Source organism: Balaenoptera musculus, chromosome 16 (genome assembly GCF_009873245.2).
Source record: "Balaenoptera musculus isolate JJ_BM4_2016_0621 chromosome 16, mBalMus1.pri.v3, whole genome shotgun sequence".
In the NCBI taxonomy this organism is placed as follows: Eukaryota; Metazoa; Chordata; class Mammalia; order Artiodactyla; family Balaenopteridae; genus Balaenoptera; species Balaenoptera musculus.
In genome coordinates this window covers 41,096,271-41,122,148 of record NC_045800.1, presented here as the reverse complement: position 1 = coordinate 41,122,148, position 25,878 = coordinate 41,096,271, and the positions used below count along the sequence as shown (strand labels likewise).

The 25,878-nt window shown below is 39.2% G+C and overlaps 1 protein-coding gene across 1 annotated transcript; it reads right to left on the bottom strand.

Annotated features, from left to right (window-relative positions):
• Positions 1–18,480: 18,480 nt before the first annotated feature.
• DKK1 (dickkopf WNT signaling pathway inhibitor 1) lies at positions 18,481–21,596 on the bottom strand. Its single transcript, XM_036828886.1, has 4 exons — positions 21,179–21,596; positions 20,780–20,942; positions 19,469–19,612; positions 18,481–19,345 (listed from the first exon to the last, which is right to left on the bottom strand). Exons 1-4 carry the CDS (start codon positions 21,422–21,424, stop codon positions 19,092–19,094), a joined length of 807 nt encoding a protein of 268 aa, XP_036684781.1. The 5' UTR covers positions 21,425–21,596; the 3' UTR covers positions 18,481–19,091.
• Positions 21,597–25,878: the final 4,282 nt, after the last annotated feature.

The window sequence follows — 25,878 nt, the reverse complement described above, 5'->3', positions numbered from 1 at the left end:
GAAGCAAGCTATTATAATTTTTAAGTAAATGTAAAATTTTAAGTTGCTAATGTTTTATCCACTTGGAGAGATCTTATGAATGTCATTAAATTTAATATCTGTGTCATTTTTCCCATGGAAATTTAAGAATTTATGTCCTCTTTAATCCAACATATTCCCCACTTTACTTTTTTAAAAAATGAATAAAAGTCCAAAACATGTCTAGTTAATTACTTATGAATTTACTGTTCTTCAGAATTTTCTGTGAGATTTATTTGAAATGCAGATTTCATGTCTTCCTTCCCAGTTGTCATGAGTCACCCAAGGACTATGGAGTTTACATTTTACATAAGAAGCTGAGTATTTCATATATATATATATATATATATTTTTTTTAATTTATTTCTTTTTGGCTGCATTGGGTCTTTGTTGCTGTGCGCGGGCTTTCTCTAGTTGTGGCGAGCAGGGGCTACTCTTCCTTGCGGTGCACAAGCTTCTCATTGCGGTGGCTTCTCTTGTTGCGGAGCATGGGCTCTAGGCATGCGGGCTTCAGTAGTTGTAGCGCACAGACTTAGTTGCTCCGTAGCATGTGAGATCTTCCCAGACCAGGGCTTGAACCTGTGTCCCCTGCACTGGCAGGTGAATTCTTAACTGCTGTGCCACCAGGGAAGCCCCAGCACCTGAGTATTTCTGATGCAGGCAGCCTAGTTGAAGGAACACTCATATTAGTAGGATTGTGAGATCAAGGTAAACATCATCAGACAGTTTGATGCTTTAGTAAACCACGATGCATTGGTTCCTGGTAATAATTTAAAAATTCTGCCAAGGAGATTGGTCTTAATTAGAATGCTGGTGTGGAGACCAATAGCCATAAAAGAGATTAGAGAGTTCAATTCTGCAATAAAGATAGAAAAGGAATATGAATGGACAATAAATACTCTAAATAAACTCAATTTCATTAATAAACAGTGAAAAGCAACCTAAAACAATGTGAACTATTTTCACCCATTTGCTTGTTAAAAATTAAAGATTGGTGTTATCTATCACTATTAAAGATGCAAGGAATTCCCTCACAAACATTGATAGTAGGAATGTAATATGGCAGAGAGTATTCAAAGGCAATTAGCAATATCTATCAACTGTTAAGTGAAAGATTTGTTTAAGGAAGACTTGTATATATGCAGAAAGGAATGTATAAGAATGTTCAGCATTTCATTGTTTGGAAGAATGCAAAATTGGGAGCATATCATCAATCAAGAAGGAAATGATTAATAACCCAGGAACGTGTGCGCCATAGAAGAGTATAAAATCTTTATAGAAGAATGTGGCAAGCATCCATATATTTCATTCTGAAAACTCTCCAAGACATATTTAGTGGATAAAAAAGAATTTGAAGCCAATTAATATAGAACTGTCCCATTTATTCAAGAAGGATATATCTGAAACACAATAATTACAACTAGGTAAGTGGAGGGTTTGGGCAAGGGGAAGGAAACCCTGAAGGAAGGCTTTCAACCTATATCCTTTAAATTTTTTTTACAATAAAACATATTCATGAATTAAAAGGAGGTAGAAGAAAATAAGCAACAAAGTTCAAAAATAAGTAGATTTTAAAATATAGCCAAGTCTCACTAATTTTTAGGAAGTGGGAGAGGTTTGCTTATGGGGCATTGTTTTAAAAAATGTGTCTTACTCTTGATTTTTCCAAGAGTAGTATCCCTTATAAACTAAGGTATAAGTTTAATAAATAAAATGAAGCACGTCAATAAAAAATTAAATCCATGGAAGATCAGATCTATATAAAAATGTATCATTATCAGAAAGAAAATTTTTGCCTAGAGGAATTGTTAAATTGCTTGCTTATATATACAAGGATAACAAGTTAACCTTCAACTATGAAAGTACTATGCTTTGTTGGGATATCATGGCTGCCTGTTAAATTTTCTTTCTTTCAATTTGGTTTCTATTGCTATAATAGTGTTTATCCAATAAGTACTCTAAAAGAATAGCTCAGCCCAGAATTCTCATTTTATTAAAACCATTTGAAAACAATGCTTTTAGTCTGAATTCTTCTTGCTTTAAGAAATTCACAGATTTTAAAAAAAAAAGAAAGAAAGAAAAAAGAAAACAAGTCACTCCGAATGCAGGTAGAAGTATCTAGGCCATTTCAGAATTACAAAGTCTTAGTTGGTAAAATCTGGATTAATGTGGTGCATCATTATTCCAAATTAAATATCTGATTTTAAGTCATTGCTCATTCTCAGGAGAGAGACAAGCTTGTATTCTCATTATACAATCGCTGGTGGTTTTCACTTTCTAATATTATTTAGATTTAGAGTCAGAAATAGGTATAGCTCTCTCTAGATATGCTTATTTCATTTCTTTTAATTTGTTTGCATAACTGAATAAGCAGTTGTCAGATAATGTTCTGGCATCTTCTGCATTCTATGGTAATACACATCCATTTCCATTGTGCCGGGACCAAGTCCAGTCTATGCTAAAAGTAAATGCAGTAACTGATAAAACACACTCAACAGGTTTACTAAGTTGACAATGCCCTCCTACTATGTAGTTGCATTGTACATTTCATCACCAAATATTCATGAATGCGAGGTCAAAGATGGCTGATTCGAGGTCAGCTCTGGAGAAAGATCCTGGAATAGTCATTCTGGAACTTTGAAGAATATGGAATCACCTGGGGAGATTTTAAAACTCCCAGTGGCTGAGCTTCACTCCATACCAATTATATCAGAAACTCCTTTGGTGGGACATGGGCCTCAGTAGTTTTTAGAGCGGCACACATGATCTGAAAAGCCGCTAAAGCTGAGAACTATCGTCCTTGAGAACATTAAAGACTTTCAGAGCAGCAGTGCCCACAGCAAATTGGAGCAGCCAGAAGAAGTAGTAGAAGTAATAGTGCAAGGTAAAAGGAGCCACAGACACCGTGTTGGATTAACAGGGCAGTTGGTGTTTTGTTTAAAAGAAAAAAACAAGATTTAGAGCCTTAAATGAAGGGCCACAGTCGTTAAGACTGACACCTGTGCCTTTCATTGGAAATGAAATAATTAGAAGTTAGGCCACCTGTGTGTATTTTCCCCACCTCAAATGAGATCAAGGTTCAATTATTTAGAGACTAGAGTCCAAAGAATTAGAAGATACTAGAGATCAGCTTAAGCAGGTGGTTTACTCTTTTTCTGGTTTTGGTACTTAAACAACTTTCTGCATATTCTCTGTGCCTCTACAGCAGGCCTGTGTCACCTGGCAGTCACTGAACAAAGCTTTCAGGGCGTTGGAATATGTGTCTGCTCATCCATTTCAAAAAGAAAGAAAGAAACATAAAAGGCCTTATGGCCACAGTAGATGTTTAAATATGTGCTGTTGGAACACAAATTTCAGCCATTTTTAAGACCACAAGCTTTTCAGAAGTTTAACGGTTTTTAAATGTCCGTTTAGGCACAGAAACCACAGGTTTTGTTTATTCTGGTTTTGTTTTGTTTGTGTGTTTTTGCGTGTGTGTGAAGGAGGAGCTGAGAGGTCTGAGGGAGCGGGGCACCAGAAGCAGCCTAGAAATGTGTGCTCAGCCCTGGACCCCAGTGGAGGAGCTTCTTTTTGTCAAAAGAGGGAGCAACCCCTAGCTTTTCCAGAAGCAGTGGAGGACAACCCCAGCTTCAGCAGAGGTCAAGAGAATGGTTTACATAATTCTTTCAGTTCTCACTTTCCACTCTGTTAATGGCCACCACCTGATTTGGCTTGAGGTGTGATCAAGACATATTTAAATGGGCTGGGGGAAAATTCCACCAATGAAAAGACCTGTGACTTGGGAAGGGGAGGGAGACGAGGTCTGGCCCAGCCAATCCGGCTTATCCTCATGCCTTTCCCTCTTCCTCTCCACACCAGCTTTCTAGTTGCCAATTCGCTCCTCTTCTTTCTCCTCCTGCCCTTCTGGTGCTCCGATCCGGGGTCCCCGGAACCAGCCTCTGGCCCCCTAGATGTACGGCCCCCCAACTGCAGGACCTTTGGTAAGTCTTTAAACATCAGTGGGCCTCGTCTTGTCTTCTCTGTTTGCGCTCGGGGGAGGTGGACTCAGGTCTTTAGCCGGTTGGCTGGGGTTTGGTCTGGAGGGGTGGAAAGTGGGGGAAGCCGCTTTATTTCCGTTATTATGAACTTACTTCAGTAATATCAGTAAACTAGTTTTTGGAAGCTAGTTATTTGTGATAACCAGTAGTGGCATTAGACATTGAGTGGACTCACGCCTTAGCTTCTGCCTTTGCGTACGATTGACTATGACTGAAAGCGTCAACCTGTCTCCTTCCTCAGCCTCATCCCAGGCCTTGGTGTCGTATAACAGAGAGAACTTGTCAGGGGTAGAGACCTTACTGTGAGTTTTTTGAGTCAGTATAAAAACTCTGGCATCAAGAACGCCTTGTGTAGTTTAAGGAGCCTTTGTTTCTGTCTTGGGCTTCTTGCCTAAAGCGAGACTCAGGTGGGTTTGGACTCCCTGTTTTAAAATTTTACTGAAAATGACTGCGGTCTGGTTTTATAGCTCATTAAAAAAAATTTTTTTAAACTAAATTTGGTGTCTTTGCTATTAAGGGACAACTATAGACTGAAGCTCTTTTGGTTTAAGAAACATTGAGTGGTAGCATGTTTTCAGTCTTATTATCTGTGTTCAAATCTCTTAAGCAGTTCGTACAATTTTTGGTTAATCCAGATGAATCTAGTTGAAAAAAGCGGCCTGTCATCACCCAAGAAACAAACGGTTTAATGGAATCAATCAATGACCACTATAGTTATAAATTCTGAAGCCTGAAGTTAAGCTGACAAGTCTTCCCTTTCCTCCCCACCTGCTCCTTTCCCATTTTCTTTCAATTGAAAGTTAACATTAATTTCAGGTGTACGACATAATGATTCGATATTTGTATATACTGCAAAATTATTACAATAAGTCAACATCCATCATCACACAGCTACAAATTTTTTTCTTTTGATGAGCCCTTTTAAGATCTACTTTCAGCAGCTTTCAAATACACTATACAGTATTATTAAGTGCAGTCACCATCCTGTATGTTACGTCCCTATGACTTATTTATTTTATAGCTCAAAGTTTGTTCTTTTAACCCCCTTTATTTGTTGTGCCCTCCCTCTGCCCAACTCCTGCCTCTGGCAACCACCAATCTGTTCCCTGTATCCTTGAGTTTTCTTACTTTATTTTTTAGATTCAACATATAAGTGAGTTCACAGGGTATTTCTTTCTCTGATATTTCACATAGCATAATGCCCTCAAGGATCATGCATGTTGTCACAAATGGCAAAATTTCATTCTTTTTTTATGGCTGAATAATATTCTGTGTGTGTGTGTGTGTGTGTACACCACGTTTTCTTTATTCATTCATCAATTGATAGATACTTAAGTTGCTTTTATATCTTGGCTGTTGTAAATAAAGTTGCAATGAACATGGGGGTGCATATGTCTTTGAGTTAGTGTTTTCATTTTCTTCAGATAAATCCCCAGAAATGGAATTGCTAGGTCGTGTGATAGTTGTTTTAAGTTTTTTGAGGAACCTCCATACTCTTTTCTATAGTGTCTGCGCCAGTTTATATTCACACTGACAGTGCATAAGATTTCCCTTTTCTTCTGGCCAACAGTTGGTATTTGTTTTCTTTTTTGATATAGCCATTCTGACAGCTGTGAAGTGATAGCTCATTGCGGTTTTGATTTGCATTTCCCTGATGATTAGTGATGTTGAGCATATTTTCCCTTATTAGTTTCTTGTGATCCATTGTATTTCAGTGGTATCAGTTGTAATATCTCCTCTTTCATTTCTGATTTTTGAGTCCTTTTTTTTGGTGAGTCTAGCTAAAGGTTTGCCAATATTCTTTTCAAAAAAACAGCTCTTAGTTTCACTGATTTTTTTACATTGTCTCTTTAATCTCTGGTTTAGAAACAACTGATTTTTGAACTGCTTTCTATGCTTTGGAAAGACTATTTTGTGAAGTCAGCACACAGCGATATTAATAACAGTGTTAATGTGTGTGTTCCCTCTAAGACCATAAATTTCTCCGTTACAAGATCATTTAACTGGTACTTCAGTAGAGCTTGCTATGATTGATCTCTTCAGCTAATAAATCGTGTCATGTTAAACTCACTTTAATCCCCACTTTTCAACTAATACAGAGTTATAATTCAAGCTGCTCAATTCAGCTATGTTTTGAAGAGTAGGGAAGGGCTGGTTTTAAAAATCCATATATTATTCTTACTCCTTTTCAACTTTCCCATTTGGTGGTAAACTTACTTTCAAAACTTCTATTGGAATTGGTCCCAGTCTCAGGTCTTGACACATAGGATATGAAAGATTCCCAAGTTAAGAAATGCCCAAAGTATTCTCACTCCTAGCTGCAATCCTTTGCAGGCAAGCTTAGGTCTAAAATTCAGGTCTAAATTCCAGTTTCAGAGTTAACATGGCATTCTACAAATCTATTTCAATATTAGGGTGGAAACATCAATACTTCTGCTACTTTGTCTGAAGAGGCAGAAACTAATAATAATGGTTCCCAAACTTGTCCCCATTAGAATCACCTGTCAAAATTCCAAAACTGATATCACACCTCAGACCAATCAATCACAATCTCTGGGGGAAGCGTCACGGGCATTTGTAATTTTTAAAGCTTTCCAGGTGATCCCAATGTGAAGGAAATAATTGGAACTACCAATTAATGGCACCCACAGAATTTGTTTTAATTTATTTGAGGCTATTGTCTGAGTTTCAGTCCAGGTGTTGAATCTATCATTCTATCTTCCTTGAAAGATAGATTCTTTAATAATGAAAATATCTGTTTTATGGTCAGATTACAGGAACAAGTGAGGCCAGAGGGATCTCTGTGGTTACTTTATCTCAATGAATGTGAATTACAACAGAAAGTAAAATTTCTTTTTATGAAAGCCAGAAAAAGTCAAACCATTTATCAGGTTCTTCTCAAAACCATCTAATCATTATACAAGCAAAATACATGAGACTACTTTACAACAGAAGAAATTATTAATGCGTATTTTAATGCTTTGTGATTAATTCCTGGTTTTGATCAGATTATATTTCTGTAATATAAGTCCCAAAACAATGACAAATAATGTAAATCAAAAAGTAATTTTTGTCTAAATTTGATTTAATTATTAATTATGAGTTAATACTTAATTTTATTTGAGTTAACTTTATTAATTACCTAATTCTTTGTAATTAGGTAATTAAAACTCTTAATGCTCTTAAATAGTCCTATTATAGAAAAAAATGATGTAGTTACTGAACCTTTTGGTATATTTATGTACATTACAAATAATAGACATCCATTAAGGGGAAAGAGCACAGGAGTTTGTTGATTCATTCAACAAGGCCTTAATGAGTAAATACTATGGGGTTAGCCCTGAACTGGGTGCTGTGGGGAGGAAGATGAGCAGGATCCTTGTACTCATGAAGTCTACAGTTTAATGAGGAAGAAATCCACTTTAATAAATAAATATAAAAACAGCTTATTAGCATTGTCATAAGAGCTATGCAGAAGAACTTATGAGAGAACATGAAACATCTGACTTGGCCTGTAATAAATGGTGGGTCAAGGAAGGCTTCCCTGAGAAGGAAGCTGGGACTTCATGAGACAAAACTGGTATTACAAGAAAGTGGGGGTGACTCCAGTGAAGGGTTTTCATTTTTGTGTGTTTGTTTCTCTCATCCAAGTTTGAAATTCAGTAAAAATGAGTTTTCTCAAAGGAGTGTCTGCAAACGTACAAAGTTAACTCTAACACCTAAAAAAAAAAAGAAAAAAAATTAGCATTTTTATCACCATTGACATAAAGTGGGCTTTGGGACCATAAGCATCCAGCTCTCAGTCATCACTCTGCCACTTCCTAGCTGTGCGACGTTAAGGACATCAGTTTACCTCTCAGCATCTCCTTGTCTCATTGCCTTGTTGATATAGTGAACATGTATATACAGCTGCTAGGGTTGCTGAATGAATCACATGAAATGATATAATACCCAAGCTCAAATACTGGTGTATGAGTGCTCAACCAATAGCTCCTTTCTTTCCACATGGTTATTCTGTTCAAAGTAATTTTGATTAAAGGACATGTAGCAGTGGGTTCCAAAATTAGATGTACAATATCAATCAATGAAAGAGCTTTAAAAATGCATAGATCTAATCCCAAGAGATTTTGATTCAGTAGCTCTTGTAAGGGGCCCAGTTATCTGTAGTTTTAAAAATATCTCAGGGCTTCCCTGGTGGCGCAGTGGTTGAGAATCTGCCTGCCAATGCAGGGGACACGGGTTCGAGCCCTGGTCTGGGAAGATCCCACATACCGCGGAGCAACTAGGCCCGCGAGCCACAATTACTGAGCCTGCGCGTCTGGAGCCTGTGCTCCGCAACAAGAGAGGCCACGATAGTGAGAGGCCCGCGCACCGCAATGAAGAGTGGACCCCACTTGCTGCAACTAGAGAAAGCCCTCGCACAGAAACGAAGACTCAACACAGCCATAAATAAATAAATTTAAAAACCCCAAAGTTTAAAAAAAAAAAAAAAATCTCAGGTGTTTCAGATGGTGAGCTGAGTTTAGAAACCACTTACATAAGAAAGCTATAAAATGATCATCCCTTTTGAAATGTAATCAGCATATATAGGGCTAAAATTCAATACCTTGACTTCTAATTGAATCTAAACTGGCTTGGAAAATCCCTTCCTGATGGCACAAGACACAACACCATCATGATGTAATTATAGCATCCTGAATTAACAAGTGGGCTGAAATAGTTTTCATACAAGGACACACGGAAAATTCTTCCACATTGGAGTCAATGCACACTCGTAGAAGAACAACCACTTATTACTCTCGTACTTGTGTCAGGCACTATCCTAAGACCTAAAGCTATGCAAAAATTCAACCCTGACTCCAAGTTCTACCTCAAAGTTGTGAGTTTATCAATTTTGTGCTCTAAGAAAAACAATCACTTAAGAAACACTGAACTTAGGTATGTGTGTGTGTGTGTGCGTGTGCGTGTGTGCGCGCGCGCGCTATTTTTAGCTCTTTACGATGAATCCATGATATAATTATACCAGATTTTTTCTTCTTCTGGAAGTTGAAACCACTCAGCCCTCATCTGTTAATAACTACATTTATGGTTATCATTTGCTGTCACCACACAAGGTATAATTTGAAGGATGGACTTAAAGGAAAAGCAACTATAAACAGAATGCAAGAACAACATTTGTGAAATAGTACACATTGTGTGTAGGTGATTTGAAACTGGACCTAAATGCAAGGATTTTACCGTAATATAGTTATATTACCGTGTAGAAAGCATTCTCTTAGATGGAGAAATAGCATAAAAATCTAACAGTGACTAAACTTCTGGTAATTCATTAAACTATTTCTCTAATCAAGAAAGATTATAATTTTTAACTTTAAAGCAGTTTTACAGTTTTATTAGTTTAACCTTTCACTCCTTTTTTCTTTCATTTAAACACACAAGAAAGACCATATAGGTTATTACATTCAAATATATCTTTAAATAGAATTTCAAAGAAGTTTTTCAATTCAGAAACTTGAGGTACTGCATTTTCCAAGTCACCAGATAAATCTTTAGCCTATTTTAAATATACTATTAAATAACTTATGGGATACAGAAACTTTAGATGGTTGAATACCCAGCCCTATTGGTAGTGGTTAAGAGCCTAAAGTTTGGAGCAGACTTTCTGATTTCAAATTCTGACTGAAACTCAGTAGCTTCATGACCTCAGGTCAACACCTTAAGCTTTCTTAATTTCTGTTTCCTCATCTTTAAAATAGGAGTAATAAACATACCTCCCTCATAGAGGTACTGTGAGAATGAAATAAATATATGTGGAACATTTAAGTTAGCTTTTGGAACCTGAAAGATGCTCTCAAAAGTTGCTATCATGATCATTTCCTGCCAGTTGTATTGCTTAGTTGGGAGGAGGTTTTATTTGTACAGTCCCCAGTTATGAAAAAGTAAAAATATTAATTGAATTCCTACTGCTGGTCAAGCACAACGGTGCATGCTTTCACATTCTCATATAAATGGTAACAATATGGGTTCCTTTGCACCCCCACAATTTCATGCACTTATCGTTTATCAGACCAATGACAGAATGGTAGCGTTTTGGAGAACAAAGGGAAGGAAGGAGAAAGGTAAAACTGCGTATTAAAGTAAAACAAAAACCCCTAAATCTCAGTGGCATATCACAAAGTTTATTTCTTTTTTCTTTTTTTTTAATAAATTTATTTATTTATTTATTTTTGGCTGTGTTGGGTCTTCGTTTCTGTGCGAGGGCTTTCTCTAGTTGCGGCGAGCAGGGGTCACTCTTCATCGCGGTGCGCGGGCCTCTCACTGTCGCGGCCTCTCCCGTTGCGGAGCACAGGCTCCAGACACGCAGGCTCAGTAGTTGTGGCTCACGGGCTTAGTTGTTCCGCGGCATGTGGGATCTTCCCAGACCAGGGCTCGAACCCGTGTCCGCTGCATTGGCAGGCAGATTCTTAACCACTGCGCCACCAGGGAAGCCCCCAAAGTTTATTTCTTGTTCATGCAAGTGGAGGATGGGGGCAGGGGAATTTGCTCCTGCTACTGTTTAGAAATGCAGGCCGAGAGTGGCTCTTCCACTGAATTGCAAGTCTGACATTATCTCCCCAGAGATCCGCAGATGGAGGAGAAACTAGTGCAGTGTCTCCAGGCAAACATCCCCTTGGCCAAGGTCAGTCACGTGGCTGCAAAGAAGGCTAGGAAACGTGCTTAGGAGGAAAGGAAAACTGGTTTGGTGAATAGATTACAGTTTCAGACACAAGGTCTGAAAGGAAAGGTCTGGGAGGATGCAGCTGCAAAAAAAAGTTAGGTAATCAGAATGGAAAATACAAATAAGACATTGAGAGTCTTAGGGAAAGAGTAAGGGAATAGATGAGAAGGGATGGATGAAAACTATGGAGATAGGAATAGGGCTTCTTAAAGGGACAGAGATGATGTGAGCGACAAGGAGAAAGTTGCTGAATGAAGTGTTAATATAAGAAAACCATTGGCCAGTTTCTGAATTTTGCCAAACAGTGACCCATCCTTAGAAAAGTGGAAGTTCTGGCTTTTTTATTTGTTTTAAACGTGTTCTGCAATATGCTGACTGAGTGTCAGACATAGCACTTAGTCCGTCCCACTTGATCAAAAAGATAATCAAGACTGGTAATAAAACTGTGAAATGTGCAGAGATCCCTGAATAAAGAATTTCCATCTTCTTTGTTGTCTCTAGCTCTCTGTTTAGGATAGTTATAAAATCCAGTCCCCCTGCCTGTAAGATTAAAAGCCAAGCTGTCTGAGAGGACAACTAAATTGTCAGGAAGAGGAAGGTGAGATTTTTCTTACCAATAAAGATGTCTAAACTAAAGGCCATGTCCCGCTTTGGTAGTTTATGTATTTGTGTGATTTATGTACCATATCAAACAGTCTATCACAATATCTATTGGTTAACAAATATAAAGATGAAAGATCATAGAAAACAGTTTATTATAACAGAATTGCGACTTTTTTTTTCCTTTTGCCTATTCCCCGTTCCTTCTTTTGGATCCTTTAAAGTATTTTAGTATGTTTTGTTTATAGTTTTACTGAAATTTGTACAAATATTCCTATTTCTCTTTTATTCATTATTCCTTCATTCAACAAATACTTGGTTTCTTCTCTGTACCAGATAAGGTTCTCCCAGTCAGTATTCCTTGAAAGGAAAAGAATTTGGTCATTAAGGGGAGGATATTCTTTTCTGTACTTTCTGGGAAGTTCAGGAAGGAGAAACTCTGCACTGCCAGTAACTTCCTTAATCAGAATGAGGTTCATTAAGATATTTGCCTAATATGTCCAAAAGTTTATGAGGAGAATGCAAGTTTTAGTTTAGATTTTCTGCTAATAGTAATATCTTGCCTGATTGTTATAGAAAAATGGAAATGGTTAAAAAGAATGGTTAAATAGTTCTCACAATCCTATCTTCCTGATATGACCATCTAGACTAACATATCTGATGTAACTCTGATAATACTATATATGTTCTGTAATATGATTTTTTAAAACATTCTCACATGAAGAATGAACATTTCTCCAGATAATGAACATTTATGAACATTTTGTTGGAAATGGTGGTCTGATTCTTTTTTTTTTAGACTTAATTCAGAGCAGAAATTTTGGGTCCATTGTGTCTGTCAACAATAATTCTCTTAATTCATTCAGGACAATGGGAGATGAGATTCTTTCTCTCCTCTCGAAGAACCATAGGAAGTAAGTCAGCACAGATTATGAACATTTCTCCAGATAAGTTTGATGATTGCAGAATATTTTGGGGACATATCATAACTTATCTGAACAGTTCTCTCGTTGGATACAATTCATTTTTAATTTGTGCTATTATGTCACTGCAGATGAATTTTTGTATACACTCATGATTCTGTTCTTAAAATTTCTGGAGATTAAAATGCTGCATCAAAGAATTTTCAGATTTTAAAAACACTTGCCAAATTGCCTTTCAGAAAGGTAAAGCCAGTTGCAGTTCCTACCAGTGGTGTATGAGTGTCCTGTTTTCTGCCCCTCTGCCGAGACTAATTATTACCATCTCCTTTTAATTTGAACTTCAGAGTCTCACAGTTATTTGAAATGTTACAAAAGTATCACTCTTTTTTTTTTTTTAATTTTATTTATTTATTTATTTATTTATGGCTGTGTTGGGTCTTTGTTGCTGGGTGTGGGCTTTCTCTAGTTGCAGTGGGCGGGGGCTACTCTTCGTTGCGGTGCGCAGGCTTCTCACTGTGGTGGCTTCTCTTGTTGTGGAGCACAGGCTCTAAGGCATGCGGGCTTCAGTAGTTGTGGCACTTGGGCTCAGTAGTTGTGGCTCGCGGGCTCTAGAGCACTGTGTCAGTAGTTGTGGTGTATGGGCTCAGTAGCTGTGGTGCACGGGCTTAGTTGCTCCGCAGCATGTGGGATCTTCCCGGACCAGGGCTCGAACCCATTTCCCCTGTGTTGGCAGGCAGATTCTTAACCACTGTGCCACGAGGGAAGCCCACAAAAGTATCACTCTTTTAAAAAGTAAATTTTGCTCATCAGGATAAAGTTAGTGTGAAAGACTGTGAAATGTAACATGGTGTTATCATGCTCAGACATGCTTCATGTCTTCTGCCAATTTTACTCTCTTATTAGAATTTGTTTAATAGTTTATAATTGGAGGGGGTCGATTATCACTGGCCTTCAAATGTAATTTTACGTTTATAATAGAGACTGTCATGATTTTAATTTATAACTTCTTTGGCAAAAAAAAAAATCCATGATTTGTGAAAGCTGTATTAATTACATCATCAGTCAAAAACAGAATTGTCTCAAATATAATTTCTTTTTTTTTGTTTTAATTTTATTTATTTATTTATTTATTTATTTATGGCTGTGTTGGGTCTTCGTTTCTGTGCGAGGGCTTTCTCTAGTTGCGGCAAGTGGGGGCCACTCTTCATCGTGGTGCGCGGGCCTCTCACTATTGCGGCCTCTCTTGTTGCGGAGCACAGGCTCCAGACGCGCAGGCTCAGCAATTGTGGCTCACGGACCTAGTTGCTCCGCGGCATGTGGGATCTTCCCAGACCAGGGCTCGAACCCGTGTCCCCTGCATTGGCAGGCAGATTCTCAACCACTGCGCCACCAGGGAAGCCGTCAAATATAATTCCTTTGCCTTCAACTCCATGTAATATAACAACTCGTGCTGGAAATGAAGTAATAGTATCCTTATTTTGTAACTTTTTTTGGCAAAATAATCACCACGACTTGCAAAGACAGTCTAGTAATCTTTTGAGACAATGTATGTCTCGAGCATATCATCTTCAGCTCCACTTTCACCTAATTTGGTAACTGTTGCTGAAAATGAAGAGTTTTTACTTCTTTCCTTTATAACAAATTAAAAAAAAAAATCAGCAAAGTCATGCTTCTCCCAGGTACCCCACACTCTAGCCACAGGGGATCATTGCACTTTTAAAAAATTACGGTATGTATTTTAATTTTTTCAGCTTTGTAATTTGGCTCACATTGCTTCCTCTGCCTCCAATACCCTTTCTTTTCTTTGTGAGCTCCTTCTCATTCTTTAAAAGTATGTGTGGTAGATGTGACACGTGGTGCCTGTTCCTACACACTCCTCATAGAACTACCAAAGTTCCTTCCTATGAAAGGTGGACTGGACATAGTCAGCCATGTTTGTATTGTAGGATCTGGGTAACCAAGCTAGCCAAGTGCACCAGAGGTGAACACCTGAGCAAAGCTGCGCTAATCAAAACGCTTGCCGAGGAATCTGGAATAGTCGCTGAGAGGCTAAGCAGTTTGCTGAGCAGAGCTGAACCTGAAGGTCACTTTTACTGGGGACAGAATATATGCCACTTTGTCAAGCCTTAGATGTGTGCAAATTACAGTACAGCAGAAATCATTAGCAAGCTATGAAGCCAGTCTGCAGAATGGTTTCCATACTAATTTTCATAAGAGGTAGCATTCCAATCCATGTAACATTTTTTACTTTCTCTAGTTTAAATGATTTCTCTTCCTTGAAATAAAAGGGCCTTGAAAAGAAGACAGTTCAAATACCATTGCTTCCCTGAAGCTTTAACAGAGCACCTATAGACAGATTTAATTACTTTTAATCTGTTGTTAGGTATTCGTATATATGATACAATATCTTATCATTAATTGTTTTTTCAATAGTGAAGACCTAAAATTGAGTGCTTACTATAAACTGTACATAATGCTAAGTGTTATTATAATGTATGCATTATTCTCACATCAACACTCTGAAGTTGGCATTCACTCCATATTATTAATGAGGTTCTATCCTTTGCCCAACATCATTAGTGGAAGCAGAGGGAGCCATGATTCCATGCCAAGTCTATCTGATTCCAGGCGCTATGTCTCAAACCACTATATTAAACCAACCCCCAGCACTAATAGTTGTTTATCATCTCTTGCTAAATGGTGAGTTCCTTGAAGTTAGCATATTATGTACGTTGTTTCAGTTGTTAGGATAGTACCTATTGAATACCAAAGGCTCAATACACGTTAATTGAATTAAAATTCTCTAGCATTATCCAGATTGTAGTCTCTGATTATTGATTTGACTGTTTCTAAGCAGTTAACATTAGGACAAACATAAAGGCCCACATATATACACACATTTGTACAAACATCAGATGCCTAAATTATGGAGATTCTTTATTTTCTGTTTCTTCAGTGTGGAGACAAATAATGTATTTATTTTATATTTTGATACTGTACTCAGTAGTAATTGAGAAAGTATGAAAATTGTAATATAGAACTCAGTGGAACACATTTTACAAACCTAATGGTAGCATCATCCATTTCTCTTTGAGACTATAAAAAAAAGGCAGTAACATGATAGATGCTACAGTCAGTGAAGGAAAGTGAAGGAAATTTTAATGATTTTACCTGAAATTTCCATAAGTGGCAATGAGTGCTAATTTGGCCATGCAATAGAAATACTGAAACTGATACAATTTCTAACTGTATAATTATGTTACTAATTCCATGATTGAATTAATGCAATTTGATTTACCATGGGAAAAGTCCATAAAGTGTTTTGATCTGCTGAAATATGAACAGTCATATTTAGGCTGCATGTCTGTATTTTTCTTTTAAACAATATATTCCCATCTTCATTCCTATCAATAGATTTCAGGTTAAACAAAATTTGAAATATTTAACTCCTAGCAAAACAAGAAAAAAGGGATGGGGAAATGACTTGTTTGTAATTTTATTTAATAATTATTTTAAAATCAAAGGAATTAGTCTACCTTTTTTTAAACATCTTTATTGAAGTATAATTGCTTTACAATGGTGTGATAGTTTCTGCTGTATAACAAAGTGAATCAGCTATACATATACATACATCTCCATATCTCCTCCCTCTTGCATCTCCCTCCCACCCTCCCTATCCCACTCCTCTAGGTGGACACAAAGCACCGAGCTGATCTCCCTGTGCTATGCAGCTGCTTCCCACTAGCTATCTATTTTACATTTGGTAGTGTATATATGTCCATGCCACTCTCTCACTTCATCCCAGCTTACCCTTCCCCCTTCCCATGTCCTCAAGTCCATTCTCTATGTCTGCGTCTTTATTCCTGTCCTGCCCCTATGTTCTTCAGAACCACCTGTTTTTTTTTCTAGATTCCATATATATATATGTTAGCATATGGTATTTGTTTTTCTCTTTCTGACTTACTTCACTCTGTATGACAGACTCTAGGTCCATCCACCTCACTACAAATAACTCAATTTCACTTCTTTTTATGGATGAGTAATATTCCATTGTATGTATGTACCACATCTTCTTTATCCATTCATCTGTTGATGGACACTTAGGTTGCTTCCATGTCCTGGCTATTGTAAATAGAGCTGCAGTGAACATTGTGGTACATAACTTTTTTTGAATTATGGTTTTCTCAGAGTATATGCCTAGTAGTGGGATTGCTGGGTCGTATGGTAGTTCTATTTTTGTTTTTTGAGGAACCTCCATACTGTTCTCCATAGTGGCTGTATCAACTTACATTCCCACCAACAGTGCAAGAGGGTTCCCTTTTCTCCACACCCTCTCCAGGCTTTATTGTTCGTAGATTTTTTGATGATGGCCATTCTGACAGGTGTGAGGTGATACCTCATTGTAGTTTTGATTTGCATTTCTCTAATGATTAGTGATGTTGAGCATCCTTTCATGTGTTTGTTGGCAATCTGTATATCTTCTTTGGAGAAATGTCTATTTAGGTCTGCTGCCCATTTTTGGATTGGGTTGTTTGTTTTTTTGATATTGAGCTGCATGAGCTGCTTGTATATTTTGGAGATTAATCCTAACAAGTCTACCTTTAACTGAATGCCACAGATTACTATTTACTGTAAAATTGATAGGATAAACCTCTTCCCTCTTCCTCCTTTGACACAATTTAGCAAGAGTTTAATCATCACTAGATCAGTGATAAACAGACATCTTGTCATTTTGCGCATGCCACCCCTTATGAGTAGCTACAGCAACCATGCTTTTTAAATTTGGGTTTTCCTACAAAAATGAGTCATTATCTTATCCTCCAACTATATCAGCACATGAACACACGCACAAAATCTATACTGATGGCACAATATTTTTTATAACAAAAACACTGGCAACAATTTAGATGTCTCTCAATAATGACTCTTTAAATTACAGTATAGCCAAATGTCTCAAACTCTAAAATGTTTGAGATTCCCTAAATGATCCTCTTTTGATTTTGTATTGTACCTGACTTCCATCTTCCAGCCTCCATTACTAGCTAATAAAGTAACTACAGGTTTTTTTTATATTCTTTTTTCACCTTTATAAATGTGCAGAATTTCTTTTTGATATCCCTTCCTAAGTCCTCAGCTGGATAGGAAGAAGAGGCATCCCTCCTTGGTTGGTTTCTCATTCTCCCATCTGCATCATGCAGTGGGGAGCAAGGAGGGCTAGAACCAGGGCTGATGTGCTAAGATGTGCAGAGGTGGACCATCTCTGGCCACGGCCAGTTCCAGCATAAATGAAGGAATCCCATAGCCAAGGCCCTTTAAATGATTCCTCCTCTCCCCTCTTGAAACAGAGGCCCTTCTTTCTTCTTTTTGAAGAAAGGGTTTCCTGTTTCCTCTCCTCTGTTGTGCTTTATTGGAGATGGCAGGCCTTAGAATTGGCCTTCCTGGCACATCAGCAAACTAGCACATGTAGAAAAAGAAAGTTTTTCCAGGGTGAGGAAGCCGAAACTTCCAAACAAAAGGAATGTAACAGCAGACATCCTGCCAGTTCCCTTCTCAGGGAAGAACCAACCAACCCTTGTGTCCTGTTGGCAAAACTCCTTGAAATTGAACCACTTCCGGGAATACAAAAACAACAAACATTCTAGGACATCTGTGTTATTTAAGGAAACTTTTTAGACAATTTATCAGTCACTGTCCTCTGGAGTCCCTTAAACCCAGCATTTTGTGGTTTTGATGTAGATGTTTGAATATTACAGAATAAGTGTAAACTGGGACAGTTGCTCTCTCCTTCCCCAGTATCAGATTTGTCAGTATCAAAGTTGGCAAATGAAAACACAAAGCCAGTTTAGACTTCATTTCTATGGGTTTTCTTTTAAACAATATACCCCTATCCTCTTCCAATGAACAGATTTCTGGTTGAGCAAAAACTAAAATATTCAGTTCACCTAGCAAGAGAAGCAAAGAACAAAATGAGAGAGGATTTGTAATTTTTAGGTAATAATTATTTAAAAATCAAAGTAATTGGAACCAAGTCTTCCTGGCATGAAGTAGTATTTAAGATACTTCAAACTGACTAATTTGGTACAAAATCTGCATGTATTTGTCAACTGTATTTACACACAGACCACACACATAACAGCCCTCTAAGATCACACTGCCAAAATTTATTTATACTTGTAATATTTCATGGTATTAAAAGTTAAATTTTATTTCAAGGACTATCACAGCCTAGAGATAAATATAATCTAAGCACTGAGAGAGTACATTTTGGAAAATAAGCTAATATTTTCATGATAAATCTTACATACCTATCACTTGTCATTCCAAAAGTTCCTTACGTTCTAGATTCTAGAATTAAAAGGGGAAAGGGTTTTGCATTTAAGAAGTATAAGCTGAAAGTATTTATTTCAATTCAATATGGAATAGGCTGAAAGTATTTATTTCAATTCAATATAGAGTATTTATCAGAATCAAGATAACAATGTATACAAACATTTACATAACAAGAGGAACAATAGACAATGCAGCACGTTTAGAAAAATAATTAAAAGTTTTGTTGCATTTACAGGTAAGTGCCACACTGAAAATTTACAACACAGTAATTTACTGCAATCAATGACAGGGGAGTTCCACAAAGAAACAAAGCTCTCACACTCCAGATTTTCAGAAGGTATTATTGGAATGCTTAACTGTAACCACAGAATTTGTACATCCTTAAGGATTGAGCTCACAGAAGTCACAAACAGTTTTCATAGCATATATTATGTAAATGGAGTCCACTGTGTTCAGACAGCTGGCTTAGTGTCTCTGACAGGTGTGAAGCCTAGAAGAATTACTGGCTTGATGGTGCTCTTTCTGTATCCGGCAAGACAGACCTTCTCCACAGTAACAACGCTGGAATATCTCCAGCCCGTGAGAGCCTTTTCTCCTGTGCTTGGTGCACACTTGACCTTCTTTGAGAACAGGTTTACAGATCTTGGACCAGAAATGTCTAGCACAACACAACCCTGTAGCACAGTCTGATGATCGGAGACAGACAGAACCTTCTTGTCCTAGGAAGACAATAGGGAAAGTACATGGTCACTGCTAAGCCTGCGTTATTTCATTAAGGTGATCCGAAAGACACTTCTGATGTGCTAACAAAAAAGGATGAGTCTTTAGATCCTTTAACCTACCTTTGGTATGATACATTTTTGAAGACAGTGTAGTTCTTCTGGAGTACCCATCCAAGGTGCTGTGATCATTACCAAAGCTTTCAATAATGGTTTCCTCAATTTCTCCTCGATTGAAATGATTGTGATCAGAAGGCATACATATTCCTAAGGAAACAGGAGATAGTGATTAACTCCTGAGCTGTTACTTGTTACTGCTAATAGCTGTGACAGTGGCAGTCTGTTATGCCTGCCCCAATCTGAGATACCTCACTGTAGTGACGTTAATTTAAACATGAGCCAAACTTCCTTCCAAGTGTTAAAGCAAAACTCCCCAGATGGACAGAAGCATCAGTCTGTACACTGTGCACTCACATGTAACATCCCCAATCTAGCCACTTAAAATACTTTCCCACCAACTGCGGTAGTGGCAGTGAAATTTCTGCCCATTTTAATATCACCCTTGGGGTAAGAAAAATAAAATCACTTAAAAAATTGTTTTTAAAAATAACTTCTCTGCCCTTGGTGCTATATAGGTACTGCCAGACTAAGTTAAGCAAATGCAATGCCTGCTGCCTGGAAGATTACACTCTTTACCACCAGTTACTTTACTGTATAATTTCTATATTACAGAGATTTAGTTAGTTCACCCGGAGTATTACTGGGTCCTAAGGAGGATCGCCACCCTTAAGTTTATTTCTGGAGACTTCTTTGGCTGAGTCTACCTCTTTGAGACATTAAACTTTTGTGGATCTGTGGTTGGGGGGAGGAGTACTTATTTTAAGGTAGCAGGAGGTAGAGGCAGAGAGGGATGGAGAAGCCAGGATGTGAGGGCATCAAGATCTCCTTTAAGAACGGCCAGCACAGATAAATCACTCTGTCTTCTGACTGACAGCTGTTTGAACAGGGATCTTGAGGGAGAGGCTAGTCTGGCAGAGCTGTGAGAGGCACCATAAGAAAAATGGAAAAGGCAACTAAACGCCCAGTCTGGTTTCCTTGGTCTCTGTATAATTCCACCTCCCTCCCCATCTTCTTTCTCAAATGGTATCAAGACTCTCTCTAGACAAATTTTTATGGAAGGGTCCACTCTGAGGTAAGACGTCGTGTTAAGTAATCGAGGGGCACAAAGGGAGATAAGGAGCTCCAATACCTCTCTGTACTTCTCTTTGCTCCCTGGTTAAACACTAACCTGAAAACATTTCAGGGGAACCTCGCACACTGAACTCCCATTTGCAGGTGGTGCCACAGCGTTCTCAAAGCTGAGAGCATTGTCTCCCAACTGTAGGCGCACAAGCGCGGGATGGTTTGAGTCCGAAAGGAAGCTACCCGACTCACCATTTTTGCAGTAATTCCCAGGGCAGCACATAGCGTGACGCATGCAGCGTTTTCGACGCTTCCTGCAGGAGAGGCAGATTTGCGCGCCTGCACCCGCTCCGCGGGTGGAACTCGCGCAGTACTCATCGGTGCTGCACTCCTCGTCCTCGGCGCACGGGTACGGCTGCGGGAAGGGGGCCAGGAGAGGGTGAGGCACCTGGGCAGCCAGGTACCACACTCCTGGACTCATCACGGTCCCTTTCTGTCCACCTCTCCAAAAGCTGCTGCTGCCGGCCGCTGCTCCCAAAGGCAGAGTTTCCAAATGCGCCTTGAACTGCACACAGCACGTTCTACGCCCTCCTCCCCCAATAAGATCCCTTCAGGGTTACAGCGTCCCCAGGTCCCCAAGACCCTTCTCACCTGGTAGTTGTCAATGGTCTGGTACTTGTTGCCGCCCTCCAACAGAATTCCCGGAGCAGCGCTGACTGCGAAGCCTGGGTGCCCGGCAGCGCCGCCCAGCGGTGGGGGTAGGTTCTTGATGGCGTTGGAATTGAGAAGAACCGAGTTCAAGGTGGCACTGACTCCGAACAGAGGGTGACCGCAAAGAGCCGCAGCTACTAGGGTAACCAACACCCGGGCAGCACCCGCTGTGCCCAGAGCCGTCATCTCAGAAGGACTCAAGGGAGACAAAGAGAAAGGAGGAATGTCGCTTTGCAAGCCTGGTCCCCGCGAAGCTGTGCTGGCGCAGCTGCGGAGTTAGGGTTCCGAGAGCCTCCACCGGTCCCAGAGTCCTGACTGCGGGGCTCTGCTCCGCCACCGCCACCGCGGCTGCCTTTATACTGTGGGCTGTGAGCATTCCGGCCCCTCGGGGGGGGAGACAACAAAGCCGGGTTGGGATTTCAAAGCGTTGGGAGGGGCTGGAAGGGGGTGTGTTTGTGTACATGAAGGGGAGCCTTTGACACTCTTCACCCCGCCCCTCCCTTGCGCAGTCGTTCCCCTGCCCAGCTCACCTTCGGGGTGATGGTAATCAGTGAGCATTAGAGGAGACAACTTTAATAAATGCGGGAAGTGGGAGGAACTCGGGTGCCCTTGCCTTGCAGTAGGGGTAGGAGCATTGAGATCTGAAATACTTTTTAGTCAGGCATTGTGATATTCTCTGCAAAACCGCTTTTCTCCTTTCTTCTTTACGCCAGTACTATTTTTTGTTGTGCACACAAATAATATTCAGTATTAAATACAGCCAGATCAGTAATTCAAAGTCTCTACCAAAACGTCTCAGCGAGAGGGCCAGGTGGCCCTTGCAAGTTGCTGATTAACCCTTTAGAGTCACGGTTTGCAGATTTGGGGTGAGATCCTCGGTTTTAAGTTCGTTCAATTCCTCCCCCCCTTCTTCCCCTCCCCCCCGCCCCCACGAGAAAAATGTGCAAAGAGAAAGACATTTGCACATCAAACGAGGGTAAGAAGGAAGAACTAATTCTCTTTTGATGGGAAGTTTAGAGAGGGAGGCGAGAGACTGGTGTTTGGAAATTAGATCAGGGGTGGAGGGAAGAGGGAAATGACCATCCGATAATCAAGCTATTTAATGTTGTTCTTTGAATCCGAGCAGTCGCGGCAGTAGATGAACTTGATTAGGCAGACGCGCAAGATCAAAGTGGCAGGAGCGAAAGCGGACAGGGTCCAACGGCTGGGTCAGTGGTCCTTCCCTGATTCCCCCTTCTCAGCGGTGGGTTAACGCAGGGAGATAAGAAACCCTTAAGGCTTAGCGCCTTCCTCATTAGTATTTCATATTGCAAAGCTTGAGAACGCCTGTGTTTGATTCCAACTCAGACAGTTACCGGAACCAGGGAATACTCGCTCTAGGGAGATAAGAGACTAGCTTCTGGAAAGGGGAAGCTGAAAGTGAATTTGTCGTCATGTAAGTCAGTGTATAAAAATAGTAAAGTAAGGCTAGTGTGTAAGAATGCCGTCCTGCTCATGCATTGCAAATAATTGATTCAACAAAAACATATTGGAAGCCTAGTGCCCTGGCAGTGGGCTATCCTTCGCGTTGTTGCCCTGTTGGGGGGGGGGGGCGGTGGGCGCGGGGGTGCATTGAATACAAATATTCTAACTAAAGTAATAATACAGATAAGAAATGTACACAGTTCTTTTTAAAGCAGGTTGATGTTGTAAGTATCAGAAGATGGACAACTACTACGTGAATTTAGAAACAGAAGAGATGATTGAATAATCACTATTGAATGAAAAAGCCTAGGGTGTATTTATTTAGTGCTCCCTAACCTGCAGGGTATTTATAATCACTCTACATACCGACCTACTATATTGATTACTGGGACCGCCACCAAGTGTAGCCAGTGGTAGTCTTGCAGTAGTATAATAATCCTAAAGTTAAGAGAGGGAGGGGTAGTTTTAAAAACCAGTTTGTAATCTTCTGTGTTCTAATTCCTTGGGTTTCAGAGGTCATATTAAGAATATCTTTTAAACAATTATTTAATAATGCCTCTATGTGCACTGGTGCCCCTCCGTCCTATCCCAAATTCTATCTATCCTGTGAAATTTCCCCTGGTTTACTGATAATTCCTCCTTAAAATTCTAACATGGATTAACTCCCACATATTTCTTTAGATTTTGTTAAGAACATGTACAGTAACTTAGACTTGGCTACTACTCTAAAAATTTTTGGAACAAATTGAAATTCAGAAACAAAGGGGAGGTTGTTTATATTGGCTTTTTAAAAATGAGCCTAAGAAATGAACAAGCCAATACACCTTTTATTGAGAATCAGCAATGAACCAGGTCTCCCCTGGGCAGATATGCCATGACCCTCAGCCAACATGAAGTTTATATAGATGGAGAGGTATTGTAGGGTAAAAAGGTAAAGGCATAGGGGATTTTAGGTGCCATATTATCACCTGCAGAATATTGATAACAATGTCAGTAATCAGTGTGTTGAGTACCTTCCGTGTGGTAGAAAGTCTAGAGTCTGTCTTAAATTCTTACAGTGTTGAAATGTGGAGTAAGAATCCCATGCCCTTGGGATGGATTAAAATATTTCTTCCTACTCCCATTCTCCCATTTAAATATTTAAATATACAATATGCTTTGCCACACTGAAAGCCAATTTCTTTTCCTCTTTTTGGAAGAGATGGTAAATGTTAAAACATTTAACGAATTTAGTCCATTAAGAACTTGAATTCACAAATGAAACCATTGTTTAGAGGCCAAAAAAAAAAAAAGTGCAACAGTTTAATCAGTAAAAGGAAAACTTCAACAAAAAGGCATGTTGCAAAAAAAAAAAAAAAAAAAAAGGCATGTTGCATAAATTCAGTCTTGATCCCTGAACATGTACGTCTGTTATGGTCTAATATTCATTAAGCTTAGACAGAGTCTGTTGTGATGAGTTAGAGAAGCTAAGCCAAGGTTAGGGTTTCATGAGCGGATCCTTCCCCACTTCCCACGTTCCTCCTGAAGTCATGATTTGAAAGCTAATAATAGTGAATTGGTCAATATCTGAGTTCCTACTATGAGCTAAGCACTGTATGTGGTGTATGTGGTGCTGTGTGAAAAAAGATGAGTACTCAGGTTATCTATCTACAAATAATTTAGAGGGGGGGAGGGGAAGTAAGCTCTTAAATTATACAAGAAAGAACTTATGTAGGAGGTCCTCAGAGAGAGCTGGGTCTGTAGCAGGCCAACCCTCTGTTCCAAATGGGAAAACTTAGTTTGTCAATGGAATCTCAATTTGAACATCCTTTTCATGATTGAGTTTGCTCAGTGGCCACAAAAGAGCAGGATGAGTAAGGAGATAAAGTGAAGTTCGTTGTTCCACCAGCATCCAGTTTAAATTCAGTGAGTGACCATTAGATGCAGAATGCTACCCTAGTCCCTTTGGGAATATACCCGCAAAATATTAAAGGCAGCCTTTTTGTCCTCAGAAAGCTTTCTGTCTATAGTAGAGTAGTTGGGGAAACAAATATACCTACATGGAATGGAGGAAGAGCTTTTCCAAAACAGATTATACTTTGGTACATGTTAGGTCATGGGGAAGATTATATTTTGGGACATATTAGGTCAAGGAGTTGTGACCAGCAAACCTTGGGAAAGAGTGTTCTGATGACTCTGAGTCTCTCCCGGCAGATAGATGACAGAGGTGATAGAAGTTGGGGCAGGTGTATTTAGTTTATTAGGCCTAGCTTATTTAGGGAAACCCTGCCTCTTATTTGATCTGGTTTAAATAGAACCATAGTTAACGCAGTAAGTTTAATACTGTGGATTAGATTTTAGAATAGGTGAAATGTTTACCAATGTGGAATTGAACCACGTAACTCAGGAAGGGCATAATGTGTGCCTTCCTCACATTCTAAGTGCTGTATGTCTGGCATAGACTATTCATCAGCCTCTTCATCCATGAGGGAGACAGGAAAATACACTCCAAAAATCACCATGCTGTTTTCAAACTGTTTTCCATCTTTGCTATTTCAGATTCTTATGTAACTGCTACATTTTTAATTCATTACCTTCCTCTCTTCCTTTCTTCTTCCTCCCTCTCTCCCTTCCTTCCCTCCTTCTTTGCTTCTTTCTTTTTGTTAAATCAAAGGAAGCAGATCTGTTGCCATTTAATTTTACTTCACTGGGAAACACTGAATAAATGTCATTCCTTATGGTGAGTGTTGCCAACATTTTTGGAGTACTGATCTTGAATTTAGAGTAGGGAGTCCTTATTACTGAGTTTAGTTTTAAAAAAAAAATTCTTATGACTTTCTCATTGGCCTTTAAAAGATTTGGGTCTTAATGATCTTCCTGATGTTAAAAGAGCTTTTAGACCAGGCCCAAGTTACGACTCCCGAGAGGATGGATTAGGTTTTTCTGCACTCCTCACTCAAAAAAGAAGGCGAGATTTGACAATGATTATGTTTATTTGGTCAGTGGAGATGGCCAGCCCTGATAAATCAGGCTCCATGGTAGCTTTCTACCCTAGCTCAGAAGATGTGTTTTACGGAAGCAGGACATTAAAAGCTCATCTGAGAATAGAGCTCAGAACCCAGAAACTTTTAACTAAAAATCGGAGAGGAACTTTTCTGATGTCCTGCACTCAGAAAGGTCCTGTGGTATGTAGTTAC